The sequence below is a fragment of the Haliaeetus albicilla genome, chromosome 18 (assembly GCF_947461875.1).
Source record: "Haliaeetus albicilla chromosome 18, bHalAlb1.1, whole genome shotgun sequence".
Classification (NCBI taxonomy): Eukaryota; Metazoa; Chordata; class Aves; order Accipitriformes; family Accipitridae; genus Haliaeetus; species Haliaeetus albicilla.
The window spans coordinates 180,742-204,418 of NC_091500.1; the positions used below are offsets into that span (position 1 = coordinate 180,742).

The following is a 23,677-nucleotide window of genomic DNA, read 5'->3' on the forward strand; positions in this document are numbered from 1 at the left end:
CCGCCCCGTCCCCCCGGCCCGGAAAGAGGCAGCAGTCGCGTATTTACAAAACAGTTTATTAAAAATAGGAAACGATAGAAATGAGATGCAGGGGCGGCGCTGCGCCCAGCCCCGCGCAGGCGGGCGGAGCCCCGGGCTCAGCCCCGCCGAACAGACCGGCACGGGACGGGACGGGGCCGCGGGGGACTCACCCGCCGCCCCCCAGGCCGGCGCCGGGCCCCGGGCTGCTCGCAGCGGCCCACGGTGCGCGGGGCCGGCGGGGGGAGGGGGGTGCGTGGGCTGGGCCCCAGGAGGCTGCAGGGGACACATCCCCGCGTCAGCACAGCCCGCAGCCCTGCACCTCCAGGGCAGGCCGAAGCGCAGGGCTGAGCGGCTGTGCAAAACGAGTAAACAAAGTGCAGCCACGGGGGAGCACAAGAGGCAGGCGGAGCGCCAGGCAGGGGCTGGGGAAGCCCGGCCGGCCCCGGCTCCCTCGGCGCAGTAAGGAGGGTAGTGACTGGCGCCAGAGGCAGTTGCAGAATGGGGGGCAGAGAGGGGGCAGGGCTTAGGGGCTGGCCCCTGCTTACCTTTAAATAAAAAAAAAAAATAAAAAAAAAAAGAAAAAAGAAAAGAAAAGAAAAAACCCAAAACATTTCTGTGCTGTGCAAAAGACACTTTGTACAATTCAAACAGAACAAACTCCATGCACATGAATGGGGCTACAGAACACCCCAAGCCAGGACCCGGCTCCGTGGCACCACCTGGCAAAATCCCAACAAAAACAGGGCTGGAAATAATACTGATGCGCAAAGTCCCCTTTAATAGGCGGGCAGGGAGGATTGTCGCTGAGCCCAGCCCCGGCACATGCAGGATGAGCTTCCAAGCACTGCAGCTGGGGTCTTGCTGATGCCCTACAGTGATGGACAGACACAGAAGGGGTCGCAGGCAACAAAGCCACGCTGGCCACCCGGGAGCCGAGGGGTGCTAAGATGACACAGTCACTGCCGTCAGGGCTCCGTTCCGGGTGTAGTAGAACTTGCTGAATGCCTCTTCAAGTAAACAGGTAAGTCTGTTCTGGTCAGCCTGGGAAGAACAAGCTACAGTGAGGGGTAGGCTCAGTCTGTGCAAAGCTAAGAGCTTGGCTGAAGCCTGTCAGGGCACACGGGCAGGGACGCATCTTATTTCTCCTACCTCCCCAGCTAGAAAAGGACTGATGTGGCATAAGCCATTTAAGTTTGAGGAAGGAACGCAGACCTATATCTGTACCTGAGCCCCAGGCCTGCTTACCTCACTGATGAATCCAAGTTGGACCAGTTCAGCTGCCAGCTCCTGGATGTTGTCATCTGCAACACAGGGAAGGGTGTAAGTCCCAGGTCTGAGTGCACTGCTGGCCCCAGTGCACCACAGCATGGGAACAAAGGTACTTACTGGGCTGCAGGTCACAGCTCAAGTGTCGATTCAACTTGTCTTCCAGTTTCAGCAGCAGTGTTAACTGCAGGGTAGAGAAGTTCTCATGAGGGACTGCAGTCTGGCAGGCTGACACAGGCTGTGGCCGCCACAGCCCGTCAGAAGCATACCCATTAATCCCCATCAGGATAGGAACCACCCCCTCCAGAGCCCCACAGGAGTCTAACCGAACCACCGCATCCAATTCCATTCCAAACCACAGCCAGCAGCACCATCCTGCAGAGGAATCCTGAATGTGGGGATGGGCCAAAAACATATGCTACATGCCAGGTCAGCCACAGGCACAGGCCTGGATCTGGCTTTGAGCCCCAAAGATGGCAGCTGCAGCAGCAGCAGGTCACACCAGGCACCAGCAGCACATCAGCATGCTGGAGCCATGAGCTCTGCACAGCTGCCCTGGCACACCCCCACACAACATGCTCAGCCAGAAGATGGGAACATACATGGTGCTTCACTCCCTCCTCTACTGACTCAATGTTACACTGCATCAGCACCACCTGAAACAGAAGCAGAGACACCCTGTGACTGACTGCTGCTGTACAGCACGGCTGCCTGGGGAGGAACGGAGCTCCCATCTCTCACCTTGCGGGTCTCCACCTCAGCAGGCTCTGGAGTCGGGGTTTTCACTGATGGTGGAGCAATGGGAGACTTCACCACTACCTGCTGGGGCTGCTGGGGTCGCGGCATCCCAAAAGCTGTGAGTGGGTAGATACCATTCCTACAAGAAAGGAGCAGGGTGTGAGGTTATACCTCTCTGAAATTTTTCCAGTCTCACACACAGTTAAAGTTACCCTTTAAAAAAACACTCTTACCGTACATCCTCCAGGAACTTGTCCAGCTCCAATGCTGGAGATTGTGAGAAGCTGGGGGAAAAAAAAAAAAAAAAAAAAAACAACTGAGGTGAGAAGTCATCTAACAGAACCATCCACTCAAGTCTCTTCAGATGCAATTTCAAATTCCCATGTCCTAGACTATGGCTGTGTCAGTGGGCAGGACAGAGACAGCCAGCCAAAGGCAAGACAGACTCCAGTCTTCCTGTACAGGAAGCAACTATTAAAAGAAGCCAAGGATGAGGCAACATTTTAATTATGGCAAAACAGGTATCACCTCCCTGTAGAGAGTTGTCCAATGCAAACAATTATTTGGAAGCTAGCCCAGTAACACCATGTTCCTAGCAAGGTTTTTCCAAAGACATCTGTTATACCAGGCCCATGAAGCCTGTGTCCCATCTCCAGAAGAGCAAGGGCACTCACCACTGCAAAGGCAAGAACCTCTGCAGCACCTGATGGCACAGTATGACCAGCCATATCACTCCAGGCCAGAAACTACACCTCAGGATTTAATGTCCTGCCCAAATATTTCTCATTGGAGTTTGGGATACTTTTGTTGTCTCTGTAATTTCTTTCCCAGATTGCTCGTTCTGCTTGGTGGCTTCTCAATGTAGTGTCCCAGAGGAAGTCTTCCCCCCAAATTCATTGTTAATTCCCCAGCCTCTAAATCCATTGAACATCTTCCTTGCTGGTGGCTGATGAAGGATAGGATAGTAAGCGCTGACAACCCCTCCCCTTTGTGCCGTAACTTGTCATATGTCTACTGCTCTTCCTCTTTCTCACCCTCAAGAACTTACAGTTCCTCCATGTGGTGACAATGATTTCCAGCCCCGTGGTGAAGCCAGCTCCCTGATCTGCTCCAGGACTGTTCACAAAGGTTGCCACTTTGTACATGTGCATTGTGCAGGCAACGTCTTTAGATATTTCACCCAACTACTGTTACCCTCTCTCCCATTATGTGGCACCTTGATACCATATTTGCCCTCATCTACAGCTGCACAGCAGTGAGTTTTCAACAAGCTGGAAATGGTCTTTTCCCACAGTGTTACTTCACAGCCTTCTCAGAGCAGCAGTTCTTTTTTCTCTAAAGCAAGCTATTAATTGTCTTTTACACAGCACACAGAGTTAGGAACACCAGAACAGTCCACAGCGAGTTCCTCATTTCTTTCTGGTTTTGACTAACAAGGAGACACAGGTTCTCCTACTTTACTAATTCCCCAGTAGAACACTTTCCTCATCACCTAGTCAATTCAGCTTTTTAGTGCCCACTTGACCACAGCTTCTTTTAGACTGGTTGCAACAACAGTTGTACCACAGTCTGTACCACTGTCTTAAGACTGCTTTGAAGAATTTCAGAGATCAGTCAGAGACTGCAAGCTGCTCAAATCCTGCCATGACCCCCCCCCCCCCCCCAAGTGCTTTGCTGTTCCATCAGATCTGGTGTAGGCTGCACATCTGCCTTACTTCCCCAGATCACTCTCCAGCCCTTTTCAACACACAAATCATCTGTTACTTTCCCATCCTCTAGTACAGTAGTAGTAGTAGTTTTCAGCAAAAATTTACCATTTTTTCTAGCAGCTCATTTTGCATGGCACATGATGCTAGCTGACATTTCAAGTCTTTACTATGCTTTCGTTTTCATTTTCTAGAACCTCTGAGGTACTGCACTACCAAAAAGCAAGTTCCAGGCTGGCATATGCCTGATAGCAAATCCTCTGCAGACTGAAGTCCAATATGTGTAAAGAATCTCTCTTGCACAGCTTTGGCTATTCACTCTTTATCCTCTATTTTGAACCTTTAATTAACAAAAAACACTCCAAAGGGAATTCAATACTGTTATTTACTAGCGCTATGAAGATCAGAATGTCTGTTTTTAGAAAGGTCTATATGGCTCAAAGAGCTTCTCAAATGAACAGTGCTTTTTCTCCTTGTCATCTTGATTACTTTTGTTCAGTAGCCTGAGCATCCCAGAATGCTGGGGCTACCCTGGATGCACCCTGGTCTTCTCTGGAAATACAGGATTCACATCTTAAGTCTTTTCAGCTAACCCTTCAACTAGCTGAGGTTTCGTTACCTAAAATTTAACATCACCTTTTTGGCACTCTACTTGCTCCACAGATATTACGGTCACTTACTTAGAGGGCCATCTCTATAGCTTAAGTGGCTGCTACATGTTACCAATAGCTGCCCAAAACAGCCTTTCCCTTTGCATATTGTAGAATAAGCTGCTCCATTAAGAAAGCACTGAAGAACCATTTCTCCAATATGTTGGACTCCATTTGACAAGCCTGTGATTGGTCTGAGTCACTTCCCCAAACTGTTCAGCCAGGTTTTGCTAAGGACTGTTCCAACTACAGTGTGTTAATTTCCCACCCTTCTATGTGGGGAACAATTCACATCTTAGCTACATGGAATCTGTTCACAGAACATGGGTGCAAGGTCTTCTTCCACCCAGGAGTTACCTTCCACAGAATTTTTTGTGCCCAGAGAGTGACTGCTCCTTCACCAACAGCTCCCTTTTGTTTCCCAGTTAGTGGTGAAATACCAACACTAACTTGAAGGGAAGAGTCCCAGGCAGATCCTTCAGTGCTCACCCCAGTGCCCATGCATCTGAGCAGCCCCCTCCAAGCACACCACAGGGTACTCACATCATCTTGACTCCTTCCCTGTCCACATGATTAATCTCTGCCAACACTGCACTCATGTCAAGGTTTTTGGTCATTTCTTCTAAAGCATTTTCAGGAATCATATCTATTTAAAAAGAAAAAGAACAACTGCAATTCCTTTCCAACCTAAGAAAAGCAATAAAAACCCCAGAGCCTTTAGGCTGTTAAACTCCTGTGCCATTCAGAGCAGCCAGGGCACCATTGTCCTCCAGGCTCTGCAGTGACCGCAGCTCTGTTTCACAAGGCCCTGGTCCCTGCCTGTTAAAAGCAGCATGAAGGTCTTGGTTTCCAAGATGCCAGCTGTACTGACACCTTAGTGAAGCTTTGCAGAACGTGAGAATGTGCCACCCTGGGACCCCATACTCACGCTGATGTCCAACGATACAGTGAGCAGCCAGTAGCTTTAGTGATGGCACCTCAAACAACGCCTGATGAAAAAGGAGCTCCCGGGCAGTAGGACGCTTGCCAGGGTCCTGTTCTAGACACTTCTGAATGAACTCCTGAAAGACAAAAATTGCCTGAGACCATGTGCAATACCAACACGTCTGCAGGGACACTGATCCCTCCTCACTCACCCTCTGCAAGGGGTCCTCCAGCAGCTGGATGGCACTGTTAATGGCCTCCTGGGGCACATAAGACGACTCTCCATTACCCTGTATTTCCAGCACCGCCATCTGCAAACACAAAGCAGCGTATCAGACTTCACTGAGAATTAGTGACTACATTGAACAGAGTTCAAGGAGATTGCTGCCAAGTGTGAGATCATAACAGCCAAGTTGTTTGGTGCTATTTAAGGTCACAGTTCATAGAGGCAGAGAGAGAATGGCTGCCTCATTATGGTAGTTTGTTTCTAGCACCCTAACAGATTGCCAGGGAGACCAGAAAGCTATGCCAGCATCACCTTAGACAGTAAGTATCTCCATTTTGAATCTCATGCTCCATTGGCCTGTACTTCTGCTTGATAATTCCCATCCTCTAATGAAGCAGTAACTGGATCACTGCCAGAATCTGACAGTGTCCCTCCTGGCTGTATGAATAGCACTGTATTACAGGCAGAAAAGCAAGCACACAACACCATCCAGAACTGGCTCCAGCCAACACATACACAAATTTCCAGCTAGGAAAGGCTGGCAAAAGATTCCAGAGAATGTCTTAAGAGTTAGCTCTTGTGTGTTTCCACAGTTCTCTTCCTGCTTCACTTATAGGGTGTGTAGCATAGGTTGAGAATTCTTTGCATTGGCTCTTTCTGACCATTCTTCCCAGAAAATACTCCTACCAACAACTCCCATTTCTTAGACTTAGTCCTACTGATTGCAAGGACAGAGGAACCACTAAGCTACTAAGATCAGGTACGTCAGACTTTCACCTGACTGCAACCAGCACCTGTATCACATGGGGACAGGCTGGTCCAGAAAAGTTAAGGACCACCTCTTTCCTCTCCTCCAGATACCACAGGGAGAACAGATACTCCCCAGAAGGGGAGTTTTGTTCTCCACGTACATTAAGTACAGTTTGTAGCAGTGACTTCCCACCAGCCAGTGGGTTAGACTTCAGAACTGGCCAAGACCCGCAGAGTAATAAATTAAACATTAGGAATTTCAGAAAGAACTGCACATTACTGAGCTATTTGCTTCTTAGTAAGGCATTTAGGGGAACCTCCATAGGGATCCCTCCAAGGTAAAGTGTGTTTGGCTCAGAGAACAAAATGTACTTGTTACCAAGTTAACCCACCCATAACCACAGCATGTCCACATTCATTCTCTCTGTCCCATAGCCAAATTGTTCCACACTCACCTCCAGTGCACACATCCCAAAGGAATAAATGTCCACAGCAGTGGTGACGTTGGCAACTTCTGTAACACAAAAATAACGCTCTGTTAATCAGTCCATCCCTGCATTTAGCAGTACCAGCAGGACCACCTCTGTATCAGGCTGCGATAATCTTGCAGCCTTCTCTCCCTGCTCTGCTATCAAAAGACAGAGGAGTTTAAGTATTTAAGCAGGCAAATAACTCAAAACTGTTAATGTGACATCTGTCATGAGCTTGTAGCTGAAAACAAGACACAGAACAGCTTGGAAGCATTAGCAAGGCCAACAAAACCAGGCCTGCAGCTGTAGCCACACCATACCTCCATATTCTGGGGCAAAGAAGTGCAGGTTCTTCTGCTCCTCACGACAGGTCTTCACATGGTTGTTAATTGTGTCCGGTGCCACTAGAAGAAAGTCATGAATGCTTAGGATACAGGAAACTGTAGCCCATCCCCAACTAGATCCTATGGAACCCACGCAACTCCAGGGCCCTCTGGTGCCCAAAGGGGAAGCACAGTGGAGTTAAGTTGGCCCTTCATCAGTCCCCTCATCTCAGGTCACCTGTCCTGATATACTTCTCTATTGTTTCCTTGGCTGCAGATCAACTAAGGCAGCTTAGCATTACTCTCCAAGAGCAAACCTGGAGACCACAGCTTTTGCTTAATAGGAAGACAAGCTGGGAAGGACTCCCTGTTGAAGTGCGAGTCCTGAAAGCACCTAACTTACATCAGATCTATAGCATTTGTCACAAGCCACTCAACTATGACAGAAGCCCTAGGAACAGCCAGAGATGCCAAGATCACTGCAATTAGTCACCACCTCAGGGCTCTAGGAGAGGGACAGACCTACAAGGCAACTCTTCCACGTATCAGCAGGGCACTGGTGCCAAAGTACCTCAAAAGTCAAGTAAATCTGCTGAATGAGGAGAGATGACCACACAGACAGCAAGGCCTCCCAGCAGCCAGCACCCACACAGCAAAAAAAAAAAAAAAAAAAAAAAATCACAAACCACTCGGAGCTACCGGGAAGGAATAACTCCCAGCCACAAGAACAACGAGCAGAACCCAAGTATGGACCCCCCATAAAAGATAAGCCTTCAGGACAGCCACCTCTGAAAAGACTGCAAACAACTCTCCAAAGCTAAGCAGCTGGCTTCTCCAGGGAGAAACACTGAAGCAGGCAGGGAACACAGAGTCACCATCCCATCTGAAGCTGTACTTCCACCTTTGAACATGACTGGTCCCACAGTCTCAGGCCCATGTCCCACTTCATCAACCTCCTGGACAATTGCAATTGGTCCTGGTCTGTGCTGCTACAATGTGGACTTACATGGGATGTGCCAAACCATGTGTATTTTTCCAGGTGTTCCTGGATTAGGGCAGGACACACCAAAGAGGATTCCTAGTTGGATGAGACTGAACTAGTTCCCAGCCTCAGAGGAAAGATGTTCTTTTGGGCTCTAGTCAGACAAGAAGGATCTTCCTTGGTAACTCAGCTCAACCTTGCTGTGTGGCACATACCAAATCATATTATCTTATCTGACCATTGGAAACGGAGCTTGCTCCAATGGCCAGCAACTACCCCAACCAACCGTTCATCAGTAGTTTACTGCTTTTTGTTCTTGTGCTAGCTCTTATCTTGGGAGTCCAGTAAGATTACTCAATTCCTGGTGCTTACCTGTTTACAGACACCACCAGGTCCTCTCAGCTTCACAGCACTAAGCAAAGCAAGCTAAATTCTTTGTCTTCCTCTTAAGACCTGCTCTGCATTTTCTCAGTGACACCGACTGCTTTAGATGAGCTCTGGCCAGGGCCATGCACAATCACACCAATTCTCTCTACAGGCTACTCTGCCCCAACAATCGTAACAGTGCACACTAGGCAAGTGGGTCAGATTCCTCCCTTAACAGGTCCTCCTCAGTTCCCTAATGATGAGCTCTGGACTTTTTTGCAGCTTTGTATTTTGCACTGCTGAGCGAATTCCAACTGGAGTTGTCCAGTCCTCTAATGTCTTCCTGTGCTTCTCACCACCACACATTCCCCACATTTCTATTAACAGCCTCAACATTAATGAGATCAATGCCTGAGGGACTCCAACCCCTCCAGTGGGGCAGCCCTTTTTCAGCTTCTACCCTGTCACCATGCCTCCAGCCAGTGCCTGACTTGGCATACAGGGTGTATCACGCAAGGTTTGTCCAGCACAACAGGTTCTCATACTGGGCTTTCTAAAGAGGTTCCCAGACATTCACAGTGGAGAAGTCCTTTTAACTTGCTTTTGTCTATGGGCAGTATCTGCCTTAAGTAGCCTGCTGGGTATGTCTGGTCTATAGGTGGCTACTAAGAGAAGAGGGGCTATGTCAGGTCTTCTCCAGCAGCTGGATTTCCTCATCATTACTGCCCTTTCCTGTTTCCTTTCTGTAGATGTTTTAGCCAGGTTTAACAGTACCGCCCCCTCCCCCTCCAAGTAATTTATTCTTTTCTACTCAAAAGAACAATTCACCACTGTAAAAACAAACAATTAATACTGTCAAATAAGGTTTTGCCTTCTTAAAAAAACAAACCCCCCCCCCCCCCACACACACACACACTGCCACTCATTACTTTCAGAACTTCTGCTGGAGACCTGCAGGAACTAAAAATAATTTTGCCTAAATCTACAGTATACCACTGGTGGGCATGAGGGGTGGCAGTAAGGACAGCTACAGCCCTGTGACAGGCCAGAGGCTGATCACATCCAGAAATGCAATACTGCTGCAGATGCACAGCCACCTGAATACTGTGAAGTTTGTGACCAAGAACAAATTTTTCCTTCAAGTGTCCAATACCATTAAGATTTTGGAATTCCCCTGAGGCCTAGGCTATAGTGCAATCATAGGGTCTCGCTGATCCCCAATGGGTTTGGTCCCTGTCTACAAGAACTATTACTTTGTCCCAGTTTATGCAGAACAGGGTATTTAAGACTTCAGAAACCCTTCTGCTCCAAAGTATGAATTTCTTATTATTTTTTTTTCCCAAATGGAATACTGGAAGCCTTAGTTCATGTATACTGCATACTGCACAATCAAACAGGTGTTTTTGTGAACCCTGCTAAACCTAACATCTATTGCATGCATGAGAGCCTCTGACTACCAGGAACTAACTAGACAATCTGGGGATATAAAATAAGACTTTTTATAAGTCTTCTATTCATTCTGCCTTTCCTATCACAGCACAATGGATTGTAGGAGTAAATAGGAACCCAAACCCCATCTTCAGCTATGCAGTTCTGTACAGTCAGAGGTCTGGCAACCACCACCAAGATCCTGCATGTAGCTGAGCTGCTGCCAGGGCAACACCACTGTCCAGCCAGAGCCAGACCCCTGGAGAAGGGCAGAGGCACCAAGGCCTGCCCTGAGAGAAAGGCACTGTGTCAACAGTGACAGCATTGCAGAAATTCAGCACATGCCATCAAGTGTTGCACCAACATCCTCAGGCAGGAACTCTGGCATGGTACTACCCGGGACAATGCTATCCTGCCAAACGTGGAGCAGAATCAGTGAAGTATAAAGTCATCTTCCAAAAGATGTTTTGATTAGCTTCATTTTCCAATGTGTCTTTAAATACTGTTACTACTGCGTGTTGGATGGTAAGGGTCAGTTTGCTATCCAGCCATTCTGTCCTTTGCTCCTGGGCCCTGTTTAAGAACAGGGAAGAGGCAGTAATCAATCACAATTATCAACAGAAACTTTAGCCAGTGATGTAACATAGGCACTCCCATACCAGAAAGGCAAGTACAATGGAACCCTAGCCCAACCTCTATCTATAATGGCTGTCTGCCCCTCATTAAGGACTTGATAATAAGCTTCTCTGCATCCAGGTCCTATGGACATTTTGCAGTGGCACCAGAATTTCTGGAAAGAGCTGGGCTTGCACTGTCTGTGGGAACCTCCAACTCAGACACACTTTGTGAATTTGAATTTGCAGTTGTAGGCAGTTTTGAATTTGTTGTTGTAGATCATCCAGGGACCCATCCCCTCTGATATTCTCTGGTCCTTGTGCCTCCAAACTTGCAGAATCCCACTGGAACTCCTCAACATGTTTTTCTATCACTGTTGCAGAGACTGACTCTGCAGCTGGGTTTGATTAGCCACACTTGGCAAGCCTTTTTCCTGTTCTAACAGTTTATATGACAGCCCACATGCAACTTGGCTGGAAGTCACATGCATAACCTTGCTCTGTTATTGCAAAGCTGAAGCAATGCAACAGTAGAGCAATGGCATAAGACTACCAGATTCTTCACTGTATGCCTTAGAGCTAAGCAGAGACAGCCTTGCCAGACACACATCTGTTCCATTCACCACTGTGACAGCAATGACCTTCTATTGAAGTCAACTCTGAAAAACTCACTGCAAGCATGTTAAACAAGGCAGGCAAAAGTGCTGTTACACCTCGTGACAGTATTTTAGAAGCTGGGACAAGAAACTTTGGTTTTGGTCTGGTCTAGTCACTATTGTAGGTCCATCACCTTGGTGTGCAAGCCACTTAGCACAGATAGAGGCTTGAGAGGAGCTTCGCCTGAGCATACATTTAAAAACAAACTCTTAACTGTACAAGGTAAGAATACACACTTTAAGGTTCCTCTGACACAAGATCTTCTGACTGATTCGCACGTGATGGCTACCTGCCATCCACTACTATTTCTAGTGATGACTCTTAATTCTGTGAATGATCAGATGCATGAAGGCTAACGACAGTTATGTTAAGCAAGACAAACAATGAAGGTCAAAAAGAAAGCTAGATCACCAAAATTAACAACAAACACGCCTTTCTTAGCCACAGAGAAGACAACAGCAAGGGGCAGACTACAAGACATAGCACCACATGACTTATCAGTCTGTTAGGGAATTAGCAAAGCAAAGATGAACTTTAGAAAAGGATTCAGCCAAATATGGTGTCCGTGCAGGGCAGATGACAGGAGAAGACGTGAAGTACAGCAGAAGGTAGGACAAGCAACTTGCCTTTGGCAAGCTGAACTCAGTCTGACAGTAAAAGCATAAAGAGAAATAATCAGCATTACTACAGGAACTTGCAGAGCTTGCTAGACTTCTCAAACCCTCAAGGACATGCTAGAGCAAAGAGCTCACCAGGGTAAAGAGACAGCTCATCAGAGTGCCTGTCAGTCAGTATGACTATCAGCCAAGAACACCCTTGGTGGTATTACTTCCCAACTGTCACCCGTGGCAGGTTTTAGCAGAGATGCCCAATCACACAGCGACTTGCCCTTTTAAACACGACATGCTGTAGAAGACATTTTCCTCTTGCGCTGCGTCCAATTCACACCCACCTTGTTACGCATTCAAACTTCTGCCTTGCAAGTAGGAAAGACAGTCTGCCCAACAGTCCTTCCTTTCCTCTTGAAGTAGTCATTGAATCGCTCAGTCTCTTGCAAATGCCTAAGCATTCTCCGAAGCAAGAGTGTATTACTTCACTCTTCTAGTAAAGTGCTCAAGTACACTGTACTCCAGATTTCAGCAGGCTTAGAAAGCAGAGGAAAACAAGGTAACAGCAAGAAGGATCAACAACTAACCTTTAAGATTAGCCCCAGGCTTGCTATGCAATCCAGCAACAGGGGACCTTACCTATGCTGCACTGTACCAGCACCACAGGGACCCAAAAATAATCAACTGAATGCAAGACCATCTGTTTGCAACTATAAAGGGATGGCCACAGGGCCAGAATAGGTATGAGGCTGCATTATTATCCCCTGTACTCACATGCTCAAGACACTTTCACTGCTGCAGAAGGGTATAAGACTGCACAAACCAAGACATTTCACAGTTCACTTTATCTGCACACAAAGATGACAAATGCATTTTTATTAGGGAGGGCAAAGCCTAGAATATAAGCAGCTAGGAAGCTATTGGAAACAAAAGGAAGCATACAGCCATTAAACAGAGTCAAACAGGAAGAGCAGTAGCAAATTTAAGTTTATCACAGAATACAAGCATCCTACAGCCCTGCAGATCTGTATCAGGGATTGTAAACAGTGTTTGCAAAGTTATTTACAACACCAAGTCACCAGAAGCAAGAGAATTTTATTACTTTTAACAGTTGAATATCTAATGAGATGAAGGGGCAAAGAGGTTTGGTATATGAAAAGTTCACTACATACAGTTCCCACTGCCAGACAGCAGGGCCCCAGCTGCTTACATCTATGTTCATTCTCGCCATATCCATTGACATTGCTTCTGAGTAGTATAACTAATCTCTGCTTAAAACATTGCCCATGTTTTACTTCAGAGAAAATACTGCTGAAGCAGAACCAGTGGTACTTGCAACAGAGAGCTGATATCATACAAAAATTCATGTACTTTGAGAGAGGTATCCGTCTCCACAGAAATTAATACAGAATCATAAAATCATGAGATGGCTCAGGTTGGAAGGGACCTCTGGAGGTCACCTTGTCCAACCCCCCTGTTCAAGCAGGGACACCCAGAGCCGGTTGCCCAGGACCATGTCCAGACGGCTTCTGAATAGCTCCAAGGATGGAGACTCCATCACCTCCCTGGGCAGCCTGTGCCTGTGTCACCCTCACACTGAAAAAAGTTTCCTGATGTTCAGAGAAAATCTCCCAGAGTCCACTTTGTGCCTGTTGCCTGTGGTCCTGTCACTGGGCACCACTGAGAAGAGCCTGGCTCCATCCTCTTGGCATCCTCCTGCAGGTATTTATAGACATGGAATAAATCCCCCTGAGCTTGCTCTGCTCCAGAGAGCAGTCCCAGCCCCCTCAGCCTTTCCCCATAACAGATATGCTCCCATCCTTCAGCATCGTGGTAGCCCCTCACCAGGCTGACTCCATTATGTCCATCTCTCTCGTACTGGGGAGCCCAGTACTGAACCCAGCACTCCAGGGTGGCCTCACCAGCACCAAGCAGAGGGGAAGGATCCTCTCCCTTCACCTGCTGGCAATATTTTGCCTACACAGCCCAGGATATCATTAGCCTTCTTTGTGGCAAGGGCACATTGTTGGCTCATGTAAATATGAAGGCATACAAATGAACAATGGAAGGAAAACGATCATGCTGTATCAGATTTCTTATGAAGCAGTGGATGATATTTTTGTTTAAGTAAAAAAACATTCAGAGTTTTCAGAGTTTTAAACTGACATGTTTGACCACATCCATTACATGGAAGCAGAAAGTGCCAGTAGGCAGAGCAGGAAATGCAAGACCATAGACACAAGAACAGATAAAAAGGACCTCTAATATAAGTTCTTGTCAACCCTGGCTGGATGCAGGCTCTTAGGCAGGGACTTAGGAGCTTATTAGCACTTTATCTGAAGAGTTCATGATACAAACAGCTTCATTCCGAACAAAGTATGCAGGGAGATTTGAAATCTGCACACAAAACCAAGTTCTAAGTTCTAGACCAGAGGAATGAAGGTCCTACAGATCAGGCAAACCCCGATGTGCGTTGCATCATCTGACTGCAATACAGTATTTATATAAAAAAAATGAAGGGGCAGCAGGACTGCTGTTCTTGCTCAGTTCTTTCACAACTGAAATGGCAGGGCATTAATAACTGCAGTAGCCTCACATCACAGTGCAAGAGTTACATGCAATCAGAAAAACAAGAAAAGACATTCACTGAAATGCTATGGACCAAGCCACTCCGGGGGAATCTTTTACTCCCAGAAGAAAGACATGCACTGAAAAACAAAGTCCTCAGAAACATGACTATGAAAATTATTTTATGTTTTGAGCAGCTCTGCTTAACAGAGGTTTGGATTGAACCAGTATAAATGCATACTCAACTAAAATGCAATTAGGGTCCACAAGTTTGAGTACTTCAAGTTTAACTTCCCTGAATTTCAGACTTCACATCTCTGATTACCGTTGTTTCACAACATGCTGAAGTGAAGCTGCACAGATGACCTTGGAAGACTTAATAAACAGAAAAGCTCACCCTCTGAAAGCAGAAGCTAGAGTGAAAACACTACTTGGCTCACATGCCTCAAGGCCTAAATCACAAAAACTGTCTAGGTTGGAAGGGATGTCTTGAGAATATAGTTCAACGCCACTGCTCAAGCAAGGCCAGCTAGAACAGGTTGCCCAGGACTGTGTGCAGTTCAGTTTTGAGTATCTCCAGGGAGAAAGACTCCACAACCTCTCTGGGCAACCTGTTCCAGTGTTTAACTACCCTCACAGTAAAAAAAAAAAAAAAAAAAAAAAAAAAAAAAAAAAAAGGTATTCTTGTATTAGATGGAACTTCATGTATTTCAATTTGTGCCCATCATCTCTTGTCCTGTCAGTGGGCACTATAGAGGCTGGCTCCCTCCTCTTCATTTGCTCCCATCAGGTATTTATACATATTGAAGTGATCCCCCTGAGCCTTCTCCTCTCCAGGCCAAACAGATTCAGCTCTCTCAGCCTCTCCTCACATGGACAGATGCTCCAGTCCCTTAATTGTCTTCATGGCCTTGTGCAGGACTCGCTCCAGTAAGTCCATATTTTTCTTGTACTGTGGAGCTCAGATCTAGACACAGCACTCCAGATGTGGTATCACCAGCGCTAAGGAGAGAGGAAGGATCACTTCCCTCAATCTGCCAGCAGTGCTCTTCCTAACACAGCCTAAGATCCTGTTCGCCACCTTTGCTGTCAGGGTGCATTGCTGGCTCGTGGTCAGCTTGCCGTCCTCCAGGACCCCAAGGTCCTGATCTGCAGAGCTCATTTCCAGAAGGTTAGCCCTGAGCATGTACTGGTATACAGGGATGTAAATACTTGCTAAGTTTGTATTCAAGTGATCTTTCAAGAACTGGCATGAAGGAGCCTTCTAAAATGCTAATGTTCCACATGCCTTCAATCAAAGGACCCCAAAAAGGAGTAGACATGCGCAGCTGCCATACTAATACTCAAATGGGCAAATGAAGACCTGGATGACTATAAGACATCCCTGACACATCCTGGAAACCCACATAAAGGCAGAGAAAAAACACAATCCAGCAAAGCTGAAGCAGCAGGCACCTTCAATGCAACACAAAAAGAATAAATTTGACCACAGAAAAGGCAAGTTCTCATAATCTGGAGCACTAAACCAGGAAATTTAAACCTTTTTAGAAGATTCTATTTAATTGAAAATGACAACCAGTCTAGAAGATAGTTGTTTTCTGGTGTTTTCATGAATGAGATGACTCACAGCAGCACAAAGAAGGTATACTGAGCAAGGAAAGCAAGCACATGAAGCAAAAGCCAGCTTTTAAACCTTCTGCAAAATGGAAATGAGAGTTTATCACCATCACAGCAGAGCAGGAGGTTAATCTGTTAAGTATGCATTCCACTTGGCAACAAGGCCAAAGACACCAATTCTTACCCCTAAATCTGACTTTTAAAAAAAAAAAAGCAACCAAAAAACAAACCATCAACATCCTTCCCCCAGGTGCACACACTAAATCATAACACACACACACATTCAGTCAGGTGTTAGCTGCCATTTCAAAAACTAACCTCAGCAATGAGAAGCCTACTGAGTGTCACTTACCTATGACTGCTCCTCCCACCTTGAGGTGTGTGCTTATATACAAAATCAAGGCAGGTCTCTGGTAACCATTTTTGCCATTCTAGTAATCGTAACAGCAGCTAGATCATGAGATGCCTGACAATTTATTACAGTTAGAAATTAACCTCATGCTATTCCACCCAGTTTGTTCAACAGAGTTTTTCAAGAACAATCTTCACTTTATGACAGGCTTTTACACTGGGAGTCTTAAAGACAACATAGACCAAGGTGAGGCAAAGCCTTAAAAAAACAAAAAAAAAACCAAAAAAACCCCCAAAAAACCCCCCAAAGCCTCCCCCAAAACCCCCCCCCAAAACAAAAACACACCCCCCCCCCCGCATACCACTTTGAACTTTCTGAAGCATTCTGGGTAAAAAAAGTTCCACTCAAAACTATTCATCTGCCAGACCTCATTCCCAGCAGCATCTGTAGTCAGAGATAAACCTTCTCCTCTGCTTGTGAAAGTCTGCCTTAGTTTTGCCAAGTTTCTAAGCAACTGAAAACGTTTGGCTTGGTAGAGGATGTGCTTGACTCTACGCATAAAACTGTATGGCTAGAAGCAAAACTACATAAATTCATGTTAAATCTTCCTAAATGAACACCAACATGGGTGAAAAAGTTTTCCATTTTTATGATAGATTTTTCTATTTCTGCTGATTTCAACTACCCATTATTTTTTCTCTAAACCACACTCACCTTAGTTACAAAAAAAAAAAAAAAAAGCCAGATCCAAAATATCCTAGTAATCCCCATCTTATTTCTACGTCACATACTAAGTGTCTCAGGTGTCTGTTAAGGATATGAAAAACAGCATGACAAGTCTTTAAACATCAGGTAACAAAATCCAAGAGAGTGAAGTAATGACTAAAATAAGATTAGTCATGAAAGCATGTCACTCACAACCTTATTAGCTCAATGCTCAAGAGAAACAGGAGCCTTATACCCTACATTTAGTGTTTTCAAACCCAAATCACTGTTCAAGATCTAAGGATTAAACAATTTCTAGCTCTCTTATGAACAGTACATAGTGATACGACAGTACTGTTAAAATAAGTCCTCAAGAAACCAGCCAAGAAAGCTCACTATTTCAAGGCTATCTGAGATACCACAGCATCTTCTTAAGCCTGGAGACCACTGGCTGAGGCCCTTCTTGTCTTGCTAGAACAAGGGTCTTTTGTTCTGCTCACAGTGGTGACTCGGTTTGAGAAATGGCTTGCTAGTCTTAAGCCTTGTTGCCATCAGCGTGATTGAACCCACACTGAAGCCCAGGCTTGGTCATGATCCCGCTCTGTGGGCTTGTTCCTGGACCAGTCTGTCTGCTGCTGGTGTGACGCCTTGCTTCTTCCACCCCACAAAGGCAGCCTGCCACATGACTGCCACAGCCCAACTCACCCAGCTTGCAGCACTCTGGTAAACAAGCCACCCCCAAGGAAATCTGCCCTCCTAATGCCGCAAGCCCTGACTACGTCAACTTCCCCTTCAGCTATATTAAGATCCCAGATTTAGCTTTTTGAGAGAGCCTCTACTCTGCTGGCGATGTAGAGCAGCACACCACATCCTCCTCCTGCAAACACTAAGAAGGCACAGAGCCCATTTGGACAGGCCCTTCCCTTTCCACCACTTCCAGCCGACAGTTGGTAGGTTCCCAACTCAGTCAAAACAAACTCTAACCATCAAGAACAACCCTGATGGCAAAAAATAAATAATTATTTTAAATGTAAATGCAGCATTCTATTTAATAGGGTTACAAATTGCAGCACTCAAATCCTTCTCAAGCCCCCACCAGTCCAACTCCCTCCTCATATGCACAGGTCTCCCCAAAAACAGAGCTTTGTCTGGGGAAACAGAAATAGTAAACCTTACTTCACAATCAGGGACTCATTTGGGCAGGATGTCTCTCTGGCCATCAGGAGCCAGACACATTCACTGAAACATTCATCTTAAAACCAAAACATCTAAGGACTTAAAACTACAAGCAAGCAATTGGATAGCCAAGCACAAAGCAAAGGCTAGTCCAGGTTTGGTGCCCAGCCAAGTCTAGCAGAGCAGTAGCAGGAAAGAGCCTAATGTATGTGGAAAGTTCAGCTGGGAAGAGCTCAGAACAATGCATCCACTTGGCTTGACATGCAGGAGCCAGCATGCACTAGGGCCCATGGACTAGCACACTCTAAGGACAAGGAGAGGAAGAGAACTAACAACCAGGAGACTTCACAAAGGGCAGTGCTCCCTCTCTGTAAGGCTTTGGCTGAGAGCACAAGGAACAGTTTACATCCCAGCACAGAACACAAGGTCTCAAAGTAGGATGCACCTAAGCCAAACAGTTTTACATAGCAGCCTTATAGCAAGGGAACACTGTATAAATAAATTAGAGAGAGTGTGTATGTTTGTGTGTGTTACAAATATAGATATACACACACACATATATATATAAATATATACGCACACACACACAAATAAAATAATGTACATTACATATATAGTGGTAATCACATCACAGGAGCGGAGAAGTTTGCTCACCATTAGCAAATATCCTATGAAAGACTGTTGGTAACAGAGCAGCCCGTAAGCGGGAAGTAAAACAAGATAGAAGTCAATGAGTTGATGAAACAGCAAGCACTTAACATTGATAGAGACAGCTAAGTCAAAATCATGGCAAAACATGGACAAGACTAAGAATCTGGCCCTGCCTCCAGCCACCTTTTAAAAATAAATTTATGTAAGGAACATTAGTGTTTCTAATTGACAACCAGACTAGGCAAGGGAGACAAGACACCTCTGAACAAGTAGAAGATTACAGCCAATTCTGAGGATAAGAAGCTGGAAATTCTGTTCTTTCTGTGAGTGCCCTACAGTCCCTTAGCATCCCCTTCAGCAGACAACTACCTTTCTCCACATCCCAACAGCTTCTCCTGGGCATAGATCTTGGCAGCAGAACCCATACTTACATACCTGGCCACATAATTTAATAGCAGAGTTAATACCAAGTAAGACTCGGTCTCCTGGCGCCTTGGCCTGGAAGTGAAAAGAAGCTCTGGACAGACTGCAGTCAAATATATAAGGAATCCTAGAGGTCAGGTATGTTGAAGAAAGGAAAGCATATGCACCAGCTGAGTACCTGGAGGCACTATTTGGAAATATACTAGCACAACACTAAGCCTCCCCCTATGCTCTACTGGAAGTATCACTCAGCACATCCTAATACATTGGCATGTCTCAGGGGCACGAGAAGACATACAAGACACTCCAGTTTGAGGCCTCAGTTCTGTTTTTCTGCCTCAGTTTTGGCACTCCAAGAGCTGCCAAAAAGGATTTTTAATTCAAACCCATTGCTTCTTTCCACCTGTGACTGGTTCTTACACTCCCACTGCAAATTACAAGAAACACCTCCCAACACTGCTTAACACAAGCAAGCAGCAGCATTGAACACCCTGTCTAAACACACTGTTCTCCTTCACAGAGTACCTTTGACCTGTCACAGTAAAGCATCTCGCAACACGCTCCCTTCGCAGGTCCGCTTGTTAGACAATACAGATAAGCACCGATGCAACATGGTGTTGCATGTGGATCCTGTGGAAGAGTACACAGAAAACAACTTGGACCTCTCACAAGAAATGTTTTCATCTGACCACAACTCCAGAAAGCAGCTGGAACATTCCTGTCTCTGGAAACACCAGTGGCAAGTTTAAGAACTGTAGGTATCTTTCCCATCCTCATCACAAGTTCTCCAAAGTTCCCCACTCATTTGACACTCTTCCTCCTTAAATCTATTAACCCTGCACTTTATGGCACTAGGGGAAGAAAAAAGTTAGTAAATTAATGGATTATGAATAGCTTGTGCATTTAAGCAGTATGAGAAATCCCCCCTCTTTCTCACTCCCTTCCTTCTTCCACAGATGACCCCCAGCATATGAAGATTTCATCCCTCTTCCCAAAACTCAATGCAATAGTAACAGCAACACCTTACTACTAAACCAATCTCTTTTCTTCCTGCAGTGCACAGGTGTCTCTAGAAAAAAAAAAGACTGATCCAGAATTACATGCAGAACAAGAAAAACAGTGGTCAGTCCTTCTAGTGCATGTTCTTCTGCAATCTGAAGTACCAGCAAGGAGTGATAGGCAAAAGGGCTGCTCCCACACCTAAACAGGTGTTACAGGAACAAGTACCAGCCATTTCCAATGCGACAAGTCACAGGCACTACTCTTCTAGTACTTCCTCATCTAGCAGACAGAAGGATGTTTTGCAGAACACACTAGCAGCTTCCTCTCCCCAGATTTTTGACCCCACATTCAGCAAGTATTCTCTTTTGCTTAAAGTAGAGGGAAGAGGAGCTTTCAGGAGCATAGCCCGGAATGGTGCCGGGGACAGAGACAGTATCAAAGAGCAGATCACAGTGCACTGAATCATTATCCCCCTTAAATCCATGAGAATTACTGCCCTGCTTCTTTTAGGTAAACACAGGAAAGTTTTCTGATACCAGCCAGCTGTAAGAAATAACTACATGAAGCAATAAACATGGGCCTACCATTGTCAGTGATCCCAAAGCAACTATTACTCTAGGGCTCGAACATGAGAATAGCCTGTCTGGCTACTGCACAGTCAGCAGTACTAGAGAATCTCAAGATTGAATACTGCCAGCAGTTCTGATGACATGGTTTTGACTTTCCTAGTTGGGTGGGCACTACAGGAATAAGAATACATTCTGCAACACTGGCAACTTTAATTCCAGCCTGCACTGGAGCTATAGCTTTCACATCTGGAGGATTCCTCTTCTGACCACTAGTCCACTTGCACTCACTTCCTTTTTTACTTAAGAAAGGACCAGAATTGCCCAGATAAATCATTTCACTCCTGAACACAAGGTGAGCAAGGCAGCCTGCAACTGTGGAGTAGAAGTTTGCTTAGGAACAACTGCAATTAAGCACTGCTCTTGCACAGTCATGCTCCCAGCATGTGTCGTCTTCTTGCTGAGGATACAGTTGTTACAGCACACAGAGACCTGCTACTCTTTGGAAAAGCACATCAGTCTAATTGCATCTGACCCTCCCACCCTGCCCAACAGAAGCAAAGCTCTATGGAATAGGAGGGAGCAGGCAAAGGTGTAACTCTGTTGAGGCAACTGTTTGTGACTCACACTCAAGGAAGCCACCTTTCTTTTAGACAGCCTCTGAATGGCACCACTGGGAGTCCGAGTACTCTTGAGAATGTCACACTTGCTGATCTGCAAAACCTCCCTCCAGTAAAAATCCATGGCTCTAGATACCAACTTCAAGTGGTTTGTTTTTACAAACAAAGTCCTGGCTACCAATCAGAAAGAGTGCAGCTGTATAATACTTTTAAACTAAACTAGAAAGAGAAGGATCGCTTATGTACTTGAATCTACAACAGACTTCCCATAAGCAGCCTGAATTGAATGCCAGGGAGCCAGTTGTGTTTGCCAGCATACAGGTATCAGATGTACATAACCCTTGGAAATGTCTCCCACCTGGACAAAGTCAGGGAAAGATAATAAAGCAAACCCCATGATGTCATGAGCCTGTATGAAGAGCAAGTCACCAAGTTTACAGGCAGATAAAGAACTGAGTGTTCCTTCTGCCATGACCTAGTCTCCCTGGGTACAGGCATGTATCAGAGGTTTGTTATAGAGAACAGAGACCCCAATTCTGGAACAGAGAGACAACACAAGAGTTCTTTGATGGAAAGAAAAGCCACAGAGGTTTGCAGTTTATGAAGAGAAGCTATTTTTAGATGACAGGCGAAGCAGAGCATTCTTTCCTGTATACTGTCAATATCAAACCAAGAATTCACACAGACAAAAGCCTACAGGACAGCAAGTGCACGCTCCTCACGTTTGCATAAGTTGGACAACAGATAGCAAAGCTGTCACTTGAAAGGTTATGTCAAGGCACAACATAATGCATCCTGACTGCAGACAGATTTTTTAGAGACACAGGAACAGCAAACGTGAAAAAACAGAGTATGCAAGGATACACTGTACTACCAGAAAAATCACTTCTTACTTACGAAATAAAACATTTCAGCACAGGGTGGCTGCCTGAACAGGGTATGTCTTTGCCAAACAGGCCCAAGGCAAACTAGCATCCTGAAGCCCAGGCCAAAGCAAGCAATGCTGGATGAGGATGCCAAGACAAGCAGCTTGCTGCAGCCAGAGTCTGTAAACTTGATTATACATGTTGGCTGCTACAAGAAGCACTCATGGCCTCAGTGTACACAGCCCTCCAGACAGCTCTCAAAGCTTCACAACACTGGGAAGAGAACTCTGTGTGTGTTAACATGAAAAAGATCACAGAGCAGATGAATCCAAGGATAATGTGCATATAAAACTTGAAAGCTTCAGCACCATTTCTTGGGTCAGTCCCTTGAGATCAAAAACTGAAGAACGGGGCTAACAAGGGAAACAGTATCCAGCATCGGTCCTCCCTGTGCCTGAAGGTGGTCCAACCAAAAGTGATTTCTACCAATCTCTGGCACAACTGATGTGGAGGTGGAGGAACATGCATACATACATGCCTATCATGCCAGATAACCTTGAAAGGATTAGAGGCCTTTTTCTGTTTGAGCAGTTTGTCCCATAGGCAAGGGTCACCTCCAAAAAGCCTTACCTGACCCAATTTTGATCAGTCCGTTGTGCTGAATGAAGATGGTGTCACAGGTCAGGTTACCATGGATGATTGGGGGATCACAGGAGTGGAGGTAGCTAGAGATTCAGAACAGAGCACTGGTCAGGAGACTACCAAGGCTGCAGCCAGGAATCCCTTCCTTCATCCCTTCCCTGTCTCAAGCAACATCAGAAGAGAACAGGAGGGCAAAGGCCATATGCCAGGGATTTACAATAGCAGGGAGGTAGAATTAAGTGACTGTACATCAGCCTCTAGGCTAGGAGAGAATCATGAAAACTAAGCAATTGTCTCTAACAAACAATCTCCAGAACATGGGGGGAAAAAGAAAGCTTTCTCTGATCAGTTCTGAAGAAACCCAGGGTACCAGGGGTAAAGAAACTATTTCATCCATCCCAGTACTGCTAGGTGGGTCCTAAAAGGGTTCCAATTTTATACAAAAAATATCAGAGCCTTACTCTGGCCCTACTCGCAGGGCATCAAAAAAAGCACTCAGTGCTGTATAAACATGATTGGTCATGTCTACCAGCAGGCACAAATAAAGCTTTTCAGTGCTTGAGGTCCCAGGTATATTTGAGGCTACCTGGTTTTGCACCTCAGTCTGCTTGATTTTATGTTAGCAGCCAGCACAAATAAGGACTGTCAGCTCCCAAAAGATTATTAGAATCCCAACTATTCATCAACAGCTATATTTAGCCAAATAGCAATAGAACTTTCTCTATGGAGTGGGAGTCGTGCTCTGACATCTGGGTTTGTT

At 45.8% G+C, this 23,677-nt stretch overlaps 1 protein-coding gene across 2 annotated transcripts in view; it reads right to left on the minus strand.

The window, feature by feature from the left end:
• Positions 1 to 42: 42 nt before the first annotated feature.
• The window catches only part of NRBP1 (nuclear receptor binding protein 1), a 42,439-nt gene continuing 18,804 nt past the window's right edge, over positions 43 to 23,677 (minus strand). Inside the window, exons 7-19 of one of the 2 annotated variants that reach the window (XM_069805326.1) lie at positions 22,906 to 23,000; positions 18,802 to 18,825; positions 7,072 to 7,155; positions 6,737 to 6,795; positions 5,518 to 5,616; positions 5,310 to 5,442; positions 4,925 to 5,027; positions 2,259 to 2,309; positions 2,029 to 2,164; positions 1,890 to 1,943; positions 1,408 to 1,471; positions 1,267 to 1,322; positions 43 to 1,062 (exon numbers count right to left, since the gene is read on the minus strand). In XM_069805326.1, coding sequence (XP_069661427.1) covers positions 964 to 1,062; positions 1,267 to 1,322; positions 1,408 to 1,471; positions 1,890 to 1,943; positions 2,029 to 2,164; positions 2,259 to 2,309; positions 4,925 to 5,027; positions 5,310 to 5,442; positions 5,518 to 5,616; positions 6,737 to 6,795; positions 7,072 to 7,155; positions 18,802 to 18,825; positions 22,906 to 23,000 — 1,057 coding nt within the window. In that variant the 3' untranslated portion in view covers positions 43 to 963. The remainder of the gene's footprint in view (positions 1,063 to 1,266; positions 1,323 to 1,407; positions 1,472 to 1,889; positions 1,944 to 2,028; positions 2,165 to 2,258; positions 2,310 to 4,924; positions 5,028 to 5,309; positions 5,443 to 5,517; positions 5,617 to 6,736; positions 6,796 to 7,071; positions 7,156 to 18,801; positions 18,826 to 22,905; positions 23,001 to 23,677) is intronic. The other variant, XM_069805327.1, reaches the window with a different exon arrangement.